The sequence below is a fragment of the Heteronotia binoei genome, chromosome 7, assembly GCF_032191835.1.
Source record: "Heteronotia binoei isolate CCM8104 ecotype False Entrance Well chromosome 7, APGP_CSIRO_Hbin_v1, whole genome shotgun sequence".
NCBI classification, from domain to species: Eukaryota; Metazoa; Chordata; class Lepidosauria; order Squamata; family Gekkonidae; genus Heteronotia; species Heteronotia binoei.
This window is the reverse complement of record NC_083229.1, coordinates 107,108,295-107,124,956: the sequence shown is the minus strand read 5'-3', so window position 1 is coordinate 107,124,956 and position 16,662 is coordinate 107,108,295. Positions and strand designations below refer to the sequence as shown.

Below are 16,662 nucleotides of genomic sequence, written 5' to 3'. Positions count from 1 at the left end.
TTTTGTGTGTTCTTCGAGATTTTTGGCGCACAGTTCATTTCAAGGATGCACTTTCAGTCTCATATTTTTAATCATCATTGAGTCAAAGAAATGACATCTTTTGTATACCAAGCCTGTTGGCATGGAAGGACTTTACTTAACCCCCAGTGAAAGACAAAGGCATTTGATTTCTTACTCTGCCTCTTCCATCCCTTAGATACGAGTCATGTTGGCACCTTGAATAGGAAGAAAGCTAGGTTTATGCCTAAAACTAAGCATCCTGCAGAAGAAATCTTTCTACAATTCTGTTAAACTCCTCGGCAAAACGTAGGTGTAGATTATGTTTTCCTTCAGGCATAAAATGCAACCTGAAAAAGACAAGCACTGAGTAAATTGGTGTACATAATAGCAGTGTGAGCTTAGATAAAGACCCTTGTAATTGTTTCTCAAGCACAGTCCAGAATTAACTGGGTATTTAACAACAATGACATAATGAAGATCTTGATTGTAGTCTGCAACAACGAAAATCTGTTCAGCTGCTTCAAATAGTATGTCACTATTGCTGAAGGCCGGCCTGGCTTTGGAGTAACCGAAAACGATTTTTCTTCAAGTATAAGTTGATACTTGGCAAAAGGACAAGTGAATGTATCAAGGCCTTCGGAAGTGAAGGAAGGGGAACAAAGTTACCAGAGAACCCTATTCCAAATACTGGGAGCTTCCACTAATAAACTACAGTGAAGTTGCAAACAGGTCTATAACTCCCATCTTCGGCAAGCTGATGTGGATGCTGAGGTGTTCCATGAAGGCTTTTGCTCAGAGCCACAAACAGTTGTTTGGGATGGATCCACTAATGACTAAGCAGAAAGGAAAACTCAGTGCAGTTCCATTTCCACAAGCCATAGCCCAATGGCTGCAGCAGTATGTAGCAGCAATATGTAGCGTACCAATATAATTTTTAAATGAAACAATGCAGCAGTATAATAAGGAGGAGAATGGGGGAGGGAAGTATGAAAAAGCTGGCCATATCCAGCCCAATGTCTCCAAGCAAAAACACTGAAATGTCTTTAACCCAGCTAATTTTTACTCTGATTAGTACACCAGTGATTTATACTGTTCATGTGAAAGAAGTTCTCTGGAACAGTTTATGGAGAAAGTTCATCTCTTTCACATGAACAGTATAAATTTTCAAAACTAATAATCTGTAAGAATTGTTCTTGTGCTTTCCAATACTTGTACCCAGGGTAGAAAAAGGTGCTAATGACTTATTCTTAAGATGATACTGAGATTAGCAACAGAGAAAATTGGCATTAAGCTGTTTGAATGGAGCTCCAGGTTGCCCTGGTAGGCAAATGCTATATCTGGGTTCTTCCAGAAGATCTATATTGAACCTCAGCAGCAATAAATGAGCATTCCAGCAGCCCCTCTGCATGGGACAACACTGGGTTACTCTCTCCCAACTAGAATTATAAAGAGATAATAAAAGTAATCCTCAAAATGGATTCTTGGCTACATAACTATGAAACACATAACATCTCTTTGCAAATGGTCATGAAATTAAGTGGTTAACTTACTGTGACTCTTTGAGATGTTTGTGCAGGTATTCAGCGTGAAAGCGTGGCACCAGGGGGTCTTTCTCTCCATGGATTATTAATGTTGGGCACTTAATATAAGGCAGTGAAGTTTGGCAGATACTACCTGTGGGAGAGTGTGTAGAGAAAAATCAGGTTAACTGAATTTTTGAAATCAGAAGTTATAACCAAGAGTTATTAGCTAATACAGACCAAAGGTTGTAGTACACGAATAAGAGTAATAATGAATAACATCCAAGATTATCATTTGGAAATCTAAATATTATCTATGCAAGTGGAGTAGAAGAATAGCCCTACTAGATCTGACCAATTACCACTTAGGCTCTTTCTTGACCAAAGTTCATGCTAGTTTGTAAAGGTAATAGCATGTTCTCCTTTGCTTTTGTAAATAACCTGAAAAATGTTAAAGCTTTTGTTTCTTTGTTAGGAATCTGGTGTTATCTGCATATCAAAATTGATTCTCCATTATACCCTGTGGGAACCACTGACTGTAATGGTCCCCCATAGGATTTAATGGAAGGAAAAAAATTGGATTTCTGAAAAATCCTTGTATGCTCTAATAACCAAAGCAAATGTGCAGTATGATATCTAGTCTCTCTTCCTTCTGAATCCAGCTTGAACATCTGGCATTTGTCATTCCATATATGGTAGAAATCTGCAAGATTTTGGGCATCACTTTACTTGCATGAGAAAATGTGATTGTCCCATAGTTGCTGCAATCTTTGACATCTCCTTTTTCCAGAATTGGAATGTATATTGAGTGTTTCCAGTCTGTAGACCATTGTTTTCTATATTTGTTGGCATATTCTTGTTAAGATTTTGATGAACTATTTCTATAGCTATAGTTCTATTGATGTCCCATGCATTCCTGGTTTCATTCCGCTGCTCTTAGTAGAGCTTTCACTTCACTTTGTAAAACTGTTAGGTGGTTCTTCAAAAGCTTCTTTGAACGAATCTGTCATCCTTTCATCTCTTCTGTATAGTTTCAGTGTATTGTTTCCCATATTTTATTTTGTCCTATACAGTTAATGTAATTCCATGTTTTTTCAGCATCCCTAGCTGTGGTTTAAATTTCCAGTTTTTTATTTCTTGGAACTTTTGGAACAGATCTCTTTTTTGTTTTCTTTTATTTACTTGGTTATTATAATAGTTCTCTTTTATCTCTAAGCACAAGTTGGTGGAATGCCACACTTAGATTTCTGATTGTATTTCTGTCTCCTTTTACTTCTTGTCTGTCTTTGCAATTCTAAGAGTTTCATCATCCATCAAGGTTTTTCATTTCTTCATAAGGTGTAATAATTGTAACTTGGATTAACAGTCTGTGCATAGGCAACAGCAATTCCGTCATAATGGGACCACTTCCTGGGTAAGAGTCATTGTAGCTCAGTCTCAGCTATGGCATTTCCCTTCCACTCCCAAAATCACAGCTTTGGAGGGGGAGGGGAGACACCCTGTGAATTCAGCGCAAGTATTTGGCTAACTGCCCTAACCTAAATAGTCCACTCTTGGCAGATCTTGGAAATGAAGCAGGGTTGGCCTCAGCCAGTATTTGGATGGAAGGAACACCAGGGTTGCTACACAGAGGCAGACAATTAAAACCACCTCTGAATGTCTCCTGCCGTGAAAACCCTTTAGGGTTGCTGTAAGTGGGCTGTGAATTGACAGCAAAAAGAAGCAACGAGACCTAATATCAACACCCCCCAATTTAATACTTCTGGAAACCTTAATTTGATGGAATTTTATGTTGGGAATGCTTTTGTTACCAACCATGAGCCTTTACATTTAGGATGCACTCTACATTTAAATATATAGAACATAAGAGAAGCCATGTTGGATCAGGCCAATGCTCCATCCAATCCAACACTCTTATCACATAGTGGCCAAAAACCCAGGTGTCATCAGGAGATCCACCAGTGGAGCCAGGACAAAAATAGAATCATAGCTGATATTAACAGGATGCTGCCATAAGATAAACCTGATTCAAGAATATTTCTACACAGTATATGAAAACAGAAGGATTACAAATGCATACTTGGCTAGTTTTGGTTTTTTTAAAAAACTGTGCCATTGCCAAAAGTTTTACACTGTAGTAATGCTATACTTCAAAATCTCAGCAGACTAAAGTTTGAACAGGTTCCAGAGGGCTCCAAACCCAGGGTTTGTTTTTTTTTAGCAAGGAAAGCTGAGAAATTAAAATATGGCTAGTGATGTCTGCAGCATGCATTCCTAAGCAGACTTGCACTCTTTCTCAATCCACAGTGAAATCCATGGGCTGAGAAGGATGGGTTTCTTCTAGGAGTGTGCTGTTAGCCTTCCTGTCCTTGACAAATGGAATACAGTTGCCACTGAAAAGGCACTTTGGATGTCCTTGGTTGGAAAGCTCTTCTAAGGCAGAAACTAGCACTGAGTTTTGATTGCTTTTTAACTAAAACTGGCAATGATTGACTTGTGAACTGGAGAAGTAGAGGTAGGCAACCTTCATTTGTACTTAAGATGGTAACGGTAAACTGGAAAACAGAAACACTCCTAATGTAATTTGGCAACACGCCACTTCCCTCCCAGACTGTTCAACAAGCTGTTGGAGAGAGGTATGGGGTTTGTACAGTCCTAAGATTATTTTAGGGTTCAGAGTTCTTAAAATTTTAGTTCCTGGTTGGTCTATATACTCCCAAAGGAGCAGTTTTAATGGCTTGGTTCCTATTTGGGTTCCTAAACACAGCTGAGAGATTACTATGCTATAGGCTTTAGGCCAGGGTTCTCCAGTGTGGTACTCTTAGGCACCATGACACCTGCTGGTACTTCCACTGGCACCCACTGAACTTTTCAGGTGGGCAGGGATTGTTGTCAGAAGGACTGGTAGGCACCTGGGCTTTCCTTAGTCACTGTATGGTTCCATTTCCCCCTTCAGCCATTCCTACTTTCCAGGAGGTATTCCATTTACTTCTGCCTCCTGTGGCAGCCATTTTGAAGTGTTCCAAAATGGTACTTGAAGGCTCAGAAACAGGTCGGGACCCCTGCTCTAGCTACTTCTGTTGTGGACAAATGCCTTCCTCCTTAGAGCAGTAGTACTCACTCTGCAGCTTGCTAAGACCCACATTTACAATGACCATTTATTAATAAGGCCACATTTACCTCCATCCCTGGCATGAAGCCTACACCTCATGGAAGCTTGCAAGTTACCAGGTCTTCCAGTAACCACTGTTTTAAGAAAGGAATCAGCTGTCAACCACCAGCCTCACTTTTCTGGAACATGGGACAGGTGTCATATTAGGAAACGGGTCAAAAAAGCCACACATGGCTTCCAAGCCACTAAGTCCTGCTGGCCTAGAGACTTAATTTTGAAAAAAGTGAAAGCTGGGAATTTAGAGAACCTGATACAAGGGTCACTGTAACAATAGAAGGGGGTAAAGGAGAGGGAAGAGGAGTAGTTGGATTTATACCCCATCCTTCTCTCAGAGTGGCTTGCAATCTCCCTCCCTTCCTCTCCCCACAACAGACACCCTGTGAGGTAGGTGGGGCTGAGAGAGCTTTGAGGGAAAAGCTCTGAAATAACTGTGACTGGCCTAAGGTCACCCAGCTGGCTGCAATTGGAGGAGTGGAGAATCAAACCTGGTTCTCTAGATTAGAGTCTGCTGCTCTTAACCACTACACCAAACTGGCTCTGAATTTTGGAAGGGGAAGGAAATGGCTGTCATATGGATAGAAGCAAAGAAAACCACTGCTGTGTGGGCAGCACAGGAAAAATCTGAACTACCCCACCCACAAAGCTGCCACGCAGATTTTGCTGCACTCTTCCCCAAAACTTCACATTGAAACAAGTTTGGGAGAGACTGGAGAAAAAACGGTGAAGCCCTTAAAGGTAAAGGTAGTCCCCTGTGTAAGCACCAGTCGTTTTTGACTGTGGGGTGACATTGCTTTCACAATATTTTCACTGTAGACTTTTTACGGGGTGGTTTGCCATTGCCTTCCCCAGTCATCTACACTTTCCCCCAAGCAAGCTGGGTACTCATTTTACCAACCTCAGAAGGATGGAAGGCTGAGTCAACCTGGAGCCAGCTACCTGAACCAGCTTCCGCTGGAATTGAACTCAGGTTGTGAGCAGAGGGCTCCAACTGCAGTACTGCAGTTTTACCACTCTGCACCATGGGGCTCTTGGAGGTACACAAATCCACCACACTGCTGTGGCACAGCAGGAAAAACCTCCATTTCCCCACAGCATCAAACCCAGGGCTGGTCTCCCATGAGGAAACCAAATGCTGATCCTCAACATAATGTGGAGGCTGGCCTCATCCGGCAAAACAAAAATATCAGTTGCTGAAATTGGCTGTAAGATCAGTGAAATGCAGCAGGGTCCTCACATATGTAATGAAAGGCAACACACAGGACAAGTAATCCTTTGGAGTGTTTCTTGAAATCCTTTCTAAAGCAGCAAAGCTTTTTACAGACCATCTTCCATTCTGCTACCTCTTCCTTCCTCTATCCTGTCAACTTACTAGTGTGACCAGCTGCAAAGGGAGCAACTACCAACATTGCACTGGCTTAGGAGCTTGCCAGGGATACCTATGTGGCCAGCTGTCGGAAGCAAAAAACTATACTAAATGGACCTTTGATCTGATCCACAATAATACACATGTTCTTACCCAGCCTTTTCATGGTCACGTCTCAGGACCAAACTTTTTTTAAATGCATGTTTCATCTCATGTAGTGGGTGCAATTATTCACATTCAGAAAACAAAACTCTCGACTGGCGAGCTCAGAGCAAAACTATTGCAAAACAATTTTACTTTCAGTTCCTTTCCTAATAATCCCTGTGATAGATTTTGCCTTTTTCAGTGAGTTGACAGTTTCATTGAACTATTTACAATAACTCCACGATAACTGACCTGGTTAGGGCCAAATCATATAAGACATTTTCCACATGTACACTTATAATTACTCATAAGCATCATATTTGTGTGCCTTTGGGTCATGAGCAACTTCCTCCCACACCAGGATCCCTCTCCACAAGTCCAAGGGCACACATAGTCACAACAGTGAGGAGAACCCACCAGTTTAGGAGGCCCCGGCTGGGTACTAAATTTACATTACACCAGGTAGCCCAGAGTGCTTATGCCAGGTAGGCCTGGCCCCTTACAAGGAGCATTATGGAGGGGAGAGAAATGTATATTTACAGTAGTTAAAGGGGTTTTTGTTATTTTTACTTATATCTTTGTTTTTTTAAACTATCCCCATGTGCTCGGTTACATTGCACCTCATTTGTTGTATCTGGTTGCCCTTTCATCTCTACTTTATTTAAAATGACAATTTCATAAGAATAAAATATAAGATTTTTTAAAAAATAAATTAGAAATGAAATGAAATGCAGCCCACATTTTGCATAAGCACAGGCTAAATCCCATCAACTACTACTCCAATTTATGCTGTGAGATTTCTTACCATCTGGGTTGTGCATAAATTGAGAGATTCCATCCACCCAGGCTTCACAGGTTTTTGAAAAATATTCAAATCCATACATTTCTTCCAAAGGCTTTCTGACTTTTTCACTCCATTTGGAAACATCTCGGATACCTAGTATATTAATAGAATCTATGCATTAATGTCTTCCCCAGTGTATTTGTGAAATGCACACCTGAACATTGTTATATCATCAAAGAAGCACTCCACATTTTGTAGGTAAGTTTAAATAATGTAATGAATATGAGTTGGCTTATGCTGGAACATTAGATTGTAAATACAGCAGAGTACTCTTTCCTGCAGTATATTTGCATATTAAGGAACTCAGCTGAGTAAAACTTTTTCCAATGTGTATGAAAAACCTGACTTATTCTAGTTCATATTATTTAAATTTCTGAAACGCTGCTGATTATTTAGAAAAAAAAGACTCAAGATCTGAGTTTTGCTATGTACCGCCTTCATTCTTTTGATACTTACCATTGTAAAGTTTCGCATCCTCTGCTGTAACCGTGGCATTGGCTCCCCAAACCACCATCTTGTGGATAAGATGAGGATACTTTGCTGCAGCGATAAGTGCTGTTATTCCACCATCACTCCATCCTAACAGAGAGAACTTCTGAAACTTCAGTGCCTTAGTTAGTACAGCAAAACAGAATGGAAAAATCAGCCAGGTGGAACCACTGAATGATTTTGCCTCAAGGCAGATATTTCTTCAGGAGCAACATCAAATCAAAGGGGCTTAAAAGTGCTGAAGTTTGGCTATGTTCTGCCCACCGAGTTTGCCAGGACTGAAGACAAGATCATACTCAGTATGAAGAAAAATTGTGAAAATAACATAGCCACAAGATCCCCTTGGGCTATCACTTGTGATTAATTTTGGCTCTTGTGATTATTTTTGCTTAATTTAAATTTGGGTAGCCCTGGGGAACAGACAGCCTGCTGAGTGAGTGAGTGCTTGTGTGGAAGGTACTGAAAGGCCTCCAGCCCCAGGTAATGGTAATGCATGATGGTAGGAGTCAGGGCAAGAAGAAAGGTACTAGAAGATATTATGGGGATCCCATCTGCAAACCTTTGTGTTGGCTAAGAAATATGTGTAGAGTGGGGATGAGCTGAATACTGCCACTTGGGTTTTAAGCTAAAAATACAGAAAGGGTTATTGGCTGGGTTCCTCAGGTGTCAAAACAGTAAATTCAAACTACACATGACAATGGACTCATGTGCACAGGAAGAGTGGGAGGGCAACTTAAAAGATCAAAAAGTACAGTTGGGGCTCCTTTTGGTCACCAAACTTACCATTAAGATAGTTTCAGGTGGGTAGTCTGTAATAGTTGATCAAAACTGGACTTCAGTGGCACCTTACAGATCAACAAAATTTCCCAGGACGTAAACTTTCATTAGTCAAAGTTCATTTCATCTTCTGACTTATGAAAGCTTATATCATGGAAAATTGTTGGTTTTTAAGGGGTACCTGGTCTCATATTTTCTTACCCTACCATCTATCCCCTCCAAATGCAGGAAGAAGACAGCCAGTTTTCAGAAGCCTATTCCAGATGGTCAATTCTTTATTGCAGAAGAAATTTACCTGCATCAACTCAACAGCATCTTTTGCATCTCTTTCAAAAAAATCAGGAGGAAAATCTCGAACTGGGGGGATAGATTTTCCATATCCCCGAGGATCCCAGGCTACAACTGTGAAGAGCCGTTTGTTCATAGACTTCAACTGGGGTCCAAAATCAGTCTGGCCACTTCCTAATGTGTGTATGTATAGAGAGAGAGAGAGAGAGCTGCATAAGACCCAATACTTATGTACACTTTAAGACTAAAATGCTATCTTACAAATACCCATACTTAAGTATCTTCTCAACTGAAGGAGTTCTGGCCCTGACACAATAGTATGCCCATGGGCCACTCTCAGAGATACCCCCTTAGAGTGCACTGGTACACCATGGGTAATTAATACTATGCAAGTACCTTTGATCAGGGAAAAGTTCTCTCACACACCACAGTAATTCTAACTTGCTTGGTCACAAAAGCATTCCTTAAAAGGTCTTTTATATAACATAATGAAAAGGTCAGGTTTCTTAAAACCCATTATTATACTACTCTCTCTGAAAGTGATTTCATGTTAATGTAAAATGTACCCCACCGAAATCTGAAATGGCTTGCTAAGCAGGTGCATAGCTACCTAATGAATAACTTCTTTTTAAAAATATATATAACTTGATCTTTGGGGTGCTTTTTTTCTTTCTTAGAGTATTATGTTGAAAATACTTGATACCACAAAATGGGTCACTTGTGAAGATAGTGTTTCTAATTATTCACTAGAGATATTTAACGAATAGAAAACAGGCCATACAACAGTTGCAATGACAATTTACTACCCTGTTTTGAAAAAGCTGTTTTAAAAAGTACAGAACTGAAGAACATAAGAGAAGCCATGTTAGATCAGGCCAATGGCGCATCCAGTCCAACACTCTGTGTCACACAGTGGCAAAAAAAATTTATATAGATAGATAGATAGATAGATAGAGATATACACACACACACACTGTGGCTAATAGCCACTGATGGACCTCTGCTCCATATTTTTATCTAAACCCCTCTTGAAGGTGGCTATGCTTGTGGCCGCCACCACCTCCTGTGGCAGTGAATTCCACATGTTAATCACCCTTTGGGTGAAGAAAAACTAATATTTTATTTTGTTATTATCTACTGAAGGCAGTACCATGAAATTTCAGTAACAGAAAATTCATTCATTCACTGATTTAAGGAGAAATGTAGATTGATTTAAACAATATCATTAGTGCTGAACAACTTTGGCATCAGATATAGATTTTACAATTTCTAGAAATTTTGAAATCATGGGGGGGGGAGAGAGATTTCCCGGTGGGGGGAATACCATTAAGAACTTAAATATGTGCAATACTTCCTTTCTTATCAAATCGAGACATATTTCTGTTTTTCCAGAAAGGGCTTCAGAATTTCCACAATTTGTACATCTCTATCATGCACACAAATGTACATCTAAAGAGGACTGAATTACATGACGGAAGGTATCTTTAATCTCTACCTTTTGTGTATTTGTTTGTGAAGTTAGTCTAGTATCCACCAGAAGAGAGGTGAAAATTATAAACATGACAGAGCTCTCCATTCATGCTCAAGAACATTAATTTGACCTGGTTACGACATATCCAACGCCATTTCAAAAGTCACTGCAACTAGTATGAAAATTAGGGCTCATACCATACAGAACCTCCATATATATCATCACTTTTAATGTGCTAGAGAAGTGTGCAATGTAGTGGCTAGATTGCCAAACCAGTAACATGGGTTCAAATCTCCATCCACACATGAAGCTTATGGAGAGGGGGCAGGCGTAGAGAAATTATTATCTCTCAATCTACTTCACAGGAATGTTGTGAGGAAAACACAATCCTGAGCTTCTTGAAAGAAGAGTGGAATCCAAATGTAATAAGTAAATAGTGTGAGACACAAATGCAAAAAAGAATCAAAATTCATATTGCGGCAGTAGGAATTAACACCGCAAATGCAGGCTACTGTTGACTGATCCTGTAAATTGAATTCTGTGCTATATGCTGAATGAGAAGGTGAATCTTCATGTCTAGTACTTTAATGAGCAAAGATAGGGTGATGTCCTCATTAAATGTCTTCCAAAGCAGCAAAATGCTATCTGTCACACTGTGTGAAATCAATGTGTGTCTGTAAAATAGGCCACGTAATAAGCAGAGCAGTATATTTACATTGCTGGCACTGTGAAAGGATACAGACAACAGTTTTTCAGAAAGCTGTACACAGGATGGTGTTTTCGGTGGTCTCATCATCTCAGTTTTACCTCTGGTGAACATGATTTAAGATTTTTTTTAACAAAATTGTTTCTAAAACCTAAAAAATGGACAGCAGTAGAACAAATTGAGTGCTTCTGTCCACCCCAAGATGAAATGCCTCTTTCAACATAGCTTCATTTCAAAAGAAACAACATTTTAAATAATTCAGCAATAAATGTGGAGAATTAAGAACAGAAGACCCCTGCTGAATCAGACCAATAGTCCATCTAAACCAGCATCCTGTTTTCCACAGTAGCCAACCAGTCGCTGTGGACAGCCAAACAATCCAGATGTTTCATCCTTTCCTTTCCAGATGTTACCTCCTAGATCTGAATATGGAGGTGTGAGTGATGCCAGGTCTCCCCCTGTGGCAGAAGATCTCTCACGCCCCATTGGCAGTTCTTGACTAAGTTCAGCAGGATGGCGGGAGGGGGGGGGGAATGGGGCGGGATGAGGTTGTGCCAGAAGGGACATCATTGTGACACCAACTATGTATGCTGCCAGTGAGGAGAAACCCTTGAATCTAGGAGGTTCCCCTTGCAAACCAGAAATGACTGAGAATTGTATGAATAAGTCCTGTTGAGGGAGGGAGGGAGGTCACTGAGAAGCTGTACAAAATTCAAAAGGTCCAAACCTAACATTCCAGGAAGTAGCAGAACAGCATGATTTCCATCTCCTGTCCGCTGATAGTGCAGGTGGATGCCATTTACTTCCATTTTTCCTGAGGTCACTGCAGTGCTAGAAGAAACATTCCCCCACCAAGGTAAATTTAATATTGTACTTTATTACAACATGTATTTAATATTGCATTTTATTGCAACACATACAGTTATTAGTGGTAGGTATTGGCTGGCTGCTCTCCAAAGTTAAGTGAAAGTATTGTACGCACATCTTGAGCTCAGCAGGTACTCCAGCGAAAGGGACAAGTCAATCTTTCACCTTAAAATGTAGCACCAGGAACTGTTCCAGCAGAAACAACAGGCCAAGCTCTACACTCCTCCATTTTGTGTACATTTTATAGGTTAGGCCTCAAGTCAACTATTGCTGTTAAAAAGAACTGAGAAGGGAAGTTCAAATGGCTTTGGAGATTAAGAGCTCATCATTCTGAAGGTTTGCGGTTAGAAAAAGCAGAGTATTTGGTCACACCAGTCTACTGGAAATCTCAGCTGTTGAGATGAGGGGCTGGTGCAGATCTAATAGCTTAAGCGCAGATGAGAGACTGAAAACAGGCAGCTGGCTTGCCTTGCCTGCCACATGTTCACAAACACAAACACCAGTGCTAATTCCCTCTCGCTATCAGTTTAGCCATGATTAAGCACAATTATACATAACAGCCTTAATACTTTAGACTAGCCTGATTTTGTCAGTTGGCAGCTAAGCAAGGCTGGTTCTTGGATGGTGAAACCAACGAGGACAACTGGGCTGCTATGCAGTTGTCTCTTGCTTTGACAGCCTCATGAAGTGGAAATTCATGGGGGTCACCTTTGTAAGTATTATTGTAACAGCATCCACTGAACTGATCTGTTATCAAAACAAGGCCTAATCTACACATGCAGCCAAAAGGGGTAGTAGAACTGTAAGGAGGCTATACCACTTCAGACGGCAGGTGTACAGTCAAAAGGTGCTTTCACACGGCAGGTGGATTTTGCTGTTCTTACACAGTAAAAATCCAGTTGCAAAATGTGTTATTTAGTATGTGTGAATGCACCCACAGCTTCTGCATTCAAAAACTCCCTGCAAATTAATTTAAAAGAAAAGTAGGAGAAAGCTTCTAACCTAGCTTTTTACATTCCACACTAGTTTTCCACTGATAGGTATTATCTCTCCTCTCAAATCTTTGAAAAAAGTAATCCTTCCCCTACAGGCCACTGTGACCTTACAGTCAGGCCTTAACCGGGATTTGAAACCAGCTTCAGATCTTGATGGGAAAAAAAGCCTCAGGCTTATAGCCACAGTTAAGGGGGAAATCCCACTGTTAGGAATGATTATACAGAATCAAGAGGATGATTTACTCGCTGCTTATGTGCAAGACTATATATAGAAACAGGACAGGGCTAGTTTACTAGAAACTCAGCTTCTTGTCTTTCCTCCTGTACCGACAGACAGACCCAGTTCTGAATCCAGAACTGATTCATATTCCTTCCACCCTGCTTTAGGTGATGGAACAGGTCTGTGCTACGCTGAAGACAGAAGCCGTGTTCCTTTCTCTAGCATGGCTTACCCTTATGCCCAGATTGCTAATTAATTATAACTGTACAAAATTCAACATACAGTATCTGGGGGTTAGCAAAGAAGAAAAAGATCATGTAATCTTTTGCTTAGTTTGTAATGTAAATATCACCATACTCTCATTTCTCACCCCCCTCCAAATTTTTCAATTGGTTAACTGCCTGTTAATAACTAGCCAGAGTTAATCATTAGGGTTAATCATTGTTTATCTGCTGATCTGACACGGGTCTGGAAAAATCAACAGGTTTCATTTCACTGCTGTGGGGTACATCATTTGTAAATGCTTACAATGGTTTGTTGGAGAGGGGGAAATAAAGTATGCGCCGGTGCTGCTAAGCATACAACCAGTTTGTGTACATTAATTTATGTAAATACTACATGGTGAGATAGAATTTATTTTGGAGATTTGCATAGCTGCCTTTTGCACCCCTTGACAGGTTAGAATTTTCCAGGCAACACACTTTCCTTTAAACATTGCCTTTAAAAAAGTAAAATTATTGCAAAACAAACAGAGATTCGTGAATAGCCTTTTTTTCTATCTCGTTTTTATCCCTCTCTCCCTTCTTCCAAGGAACTCAGGCTCCTGGCCCCCTCTGACCTATTTTATCATCACAGCAACCCTGTAAGGCAGACTAAGCTGAGCATAATTGGCCCAACGCTATCCAATAAACCTTACTGCATTGTTAAACTTGAACTCTGGTCTCCCAAGACCCTTGTCCAACAACACTGAGCCAGAGTAGTGTACAAATTAGAGTACATATTTTTAAAGACTAACAATCCTTTATGCTTTTACTAAAGACTAAAACCCATTGATTTTGGTAAGACTGGCTACCAGGTGAGCGTGTATAGCAGGGGTGGCCAAACTGTGGCTCGGGAGCCACATGTGGCTCTTTCACATATATTGTGCAACTCTTGACGCCCCTACTGTCCCATTGGCTGGCTTGAAGAATGCATTTCTTTCTCTAAATCACTAGTGGTTTGGAGAATGCATTTAAAGTTGCTTTCTTTTCACCTCTCCCTCCCCATCTTCCTTCCGGCTCTCAAATATCTAATGTTCATGTCTTGCGGCTCTTAAACATCTGACATTTATTCTATGTGGCTTTTGCATTAAGCAAGTTTGGCGTATAGCAGGATCTCTGCCTTTATCATTTACAAAAGTAATAAGATCACCTGGTGGTTTCTGCTTATTTTTTTATGCCAAAGGACTGCCAGTGGCTTTGCAACCTGCCTGGTGTTTTACAAGAAGACCCAGAACTCCATTCTGGTGGCCAGAACAGATGTATAGGAAGGGAGCGTGTAAAGGTGTGTGTTCAGGATTTTGCTTTGCTTTTCCCATGTTCTATGGTGTATTTCTTTGAAACAAAGGATTTGTTCGGGGTGCTGAACATGCAAAGAAGCATCTTATGCTTAGCTCCATTTCGGAGAAGGAGAAGGGGAGCTGGCTCTCTTATAGCATACTGTTGCCAACCCCACTTGGGAAATCCCTGGAGACTTGGGAGTGGAGCCTGAAGAGGGCAAAGAGGTACCTTAGTAGAGTATAAAGATGTAGAGTCTAGCCATTTTCTCTAAGGGAATTGATCTTTCTAGGTTGGAGATCTTCAGACCTCACGTGGAGGTTGGCAACCTTCCTACTGCACGGGCAGACGTTCAAAAGCCTTAGGGGCGTTGCTGCGTCGGTCTGCGAATGAAAATGGCCAACTTCACAGGTGCTGCCAATGAAAACCCACACCTTTGGCCCTGCCTGGAGCTTTGCTCCAATCGACCCCTGCGCTGTTCCTCCAAATCGAGAAAGACCCCCCACCTTTCCCTGAGCCTTTCAGACAAGTAGCCCAAACAACGCCCCGAGCCCGACCAACGCCTCCTGAATCCCAACCCGAATCCCCTGCTGCACAGTCTAATGCACCCCCCCCCGGTTTATCCAAGTCTACCAACCACGCGTGCGCATGCTTGCGTCGACCACTCGCTCCCTTCTAGGAACCTGTTGGAACCGGCTGTCCGAATAGGCACTTACCTGTACAGAACAGCACCTCTGCTTGGCCTGAGCGCAGCGCACTGGGCGGCCTGGGGAAGCTGCAAGAAGAGGCGCCGCAGCCGCACCCCTCCACCTCCAGCCATTGCTTCGCCTTCCCCGCGAGGCCTGCTTTTGGCTCCGCCTCCGCTGCGTTTTCCTCCTCTGAGTGCGGTGGGTTGAGAAGGCACGGCTTGGGCTTCGCTGCCTGTTGTGGGTGGCCTCGGATGCAGTGGCAAAGGTCCATCTTTTTCTCGCTTCGCACAAAAGCTTATCAGAGGTTTCCGGAAAGCCCATCAAGTTGGAATAGATTTCCGTGTAAGAAAATAGGTGCTTGTTCCCAGCGAAATGATTTCCCTAAAAGTTGTGTTTTTCTCTTAAGTATCCCTTCCTTTCTTAAATGCACATCCAGACAGGCTGTAGTAACCTCCCCCCCCCCCCCTTCCAATCCATTCCTGGGTGCAGTCAAGATGATGGAATCTCCTTTCCAATTCCAGCGTCCCTTGCGTTTAATTCCACCATGCCCTTTTTTTTCTTTGCTGGGTCTTTGGCTCACTTTCAGGGTGAACATTCGCACTGGCAGCCTTTGCTATTTTAGTATTTGGGGCCGGATTGCCCTACTCCTCCTTGCTTGAGAGCCAGTTTGGTGTAGTGGTTAAGTGTGCGGACTCTTATCTGGAAGAACCGGGTTTGATTCCCCACTCCTCCACTTGCACCTGCTGGAATGGCCTTGGGTCAGCCATAGCTCTGGCAAAGCTTGCCCTTGAAAGGGCAGCTGCTATGAGAGCCCTCTCCAGCCCCACCCACCTCACAGGGTGCCCGTTGTTGGGGGAGGAAGGTAAAGGAGATTGAGAGCCACTCTGAGACTCTTTGGAGTGGAGGGTGGGCTATAAATCCAATATCTTCTTCTTGGATTCCATACTTGGTTTCCCCTCATTTCCTGCCCATTGTCATTTCAGAATAACTTAAACATACTGAGAGCCACCTTCTGTACTGCAGCAGCAAAAGCACTGCTTCCCATCTGTTCTACGACAGCGGTCTAGCCGTACAGCCAGTCCCGCAAGCAGGTTCTGCCAATGTGTAGGAAAACCATACATGCCACCGTGTTGTTCCCAATGAGTAGAAGACAATTCTTCCCAATGGGTGGAAGGCAATCTAGGATTACTTCTGCATGACTGCTTTCCTTCACCCTGGCTGTCAAACCGGTAGGGGTTTGTATCCACACCACGTCATCCTTCCAGTCTCCTTCTGTGGTTTCCCCAGTATTTCCCAAACTGGCTTTGGCCCAGCCTTTCCAGAAAGAATGAAATCAAAGCAGGCTTGTCCATGTGGGTGGAAAGGCATGGATTTCCAAACTTTCCCTCCCTATTCCCTGATGATGCCTGCCATTTTCTCTAGCTCTGCCACTCTTCGGGGCCATTTTAAAAAATTAGTCCTTACTACCACGCTTCAGTATTATAACATGACAGATATATACCGACTATATATTTTTTTCAAGTCAGCAAAAAGCCTTCCAGTGACACAAGGGGGAAATGGCAGGCACCAGGAGACAGAGGGG

The 16,662-nt window shown here is 42.0% G+C and overlaps 1 protein-coding gene across 1 annotated transcript; it reads right to left on the bottom strand.

Annotated features, from left to right (window-relative positions):
- Nucleotides 1–51: 51 nt before the first annotated feature.
- Nucleotides 52–15,269, bottom strand: BPHL (biphenyl hydrolase like). Its single transcript, XM_060244168.1, has 7 exons — nucleotides 15,108–15,269; nucleotides 11,502–11,605; nucleotides 8,605–8,771; nucleotides 7,500–7,653; nucleotides 7,005–7,136; nucleotides 1,551–1,674; nucleotides 52–347 (listed from the first exon to the last, which is right to left on the bottom strand). The coding sequence occupies exons 1-7, from the start codon at nucleotides 15,209–15,211 to the stop codon at nucleotides 251–253; spliced, it is 882 nt and encodes a 293-aa protein (XP_060100151.1). The 5' UTR covers nucleotides 15,212–15,269; the 3' UTR covers nucleotides 52–250.
- Between the last annotated feature and the right edge of the window lie 1,393 nt (nucleotides 15,270–16,662).

Excerpts from the sequence above, each read along its gene's own strand:
- BPHL (XM_060244168.1), bottom strand. The coding sequence starts at position 15,211 with ATGGCTGGAGGTGGAGGGGTGCGGCTGCGGCGCCTCTTCTTGCAGCTT. Across the intron at positions 8,772-11,501 it reads GCTACTTCCTGGAATGTTAG|GAAGTGGCCAGACTGATTTT; the intron begins GTTTGGACCTTT and ends TACACACATTAG. Across the intron at positions 348-1,550 it reads AAACATCTCAAAGAGTCACA|GTTGCATTTTATGCCTGAAG; the intron begins GTAAGTTAACCA and ends TGTCTTTTTCAG.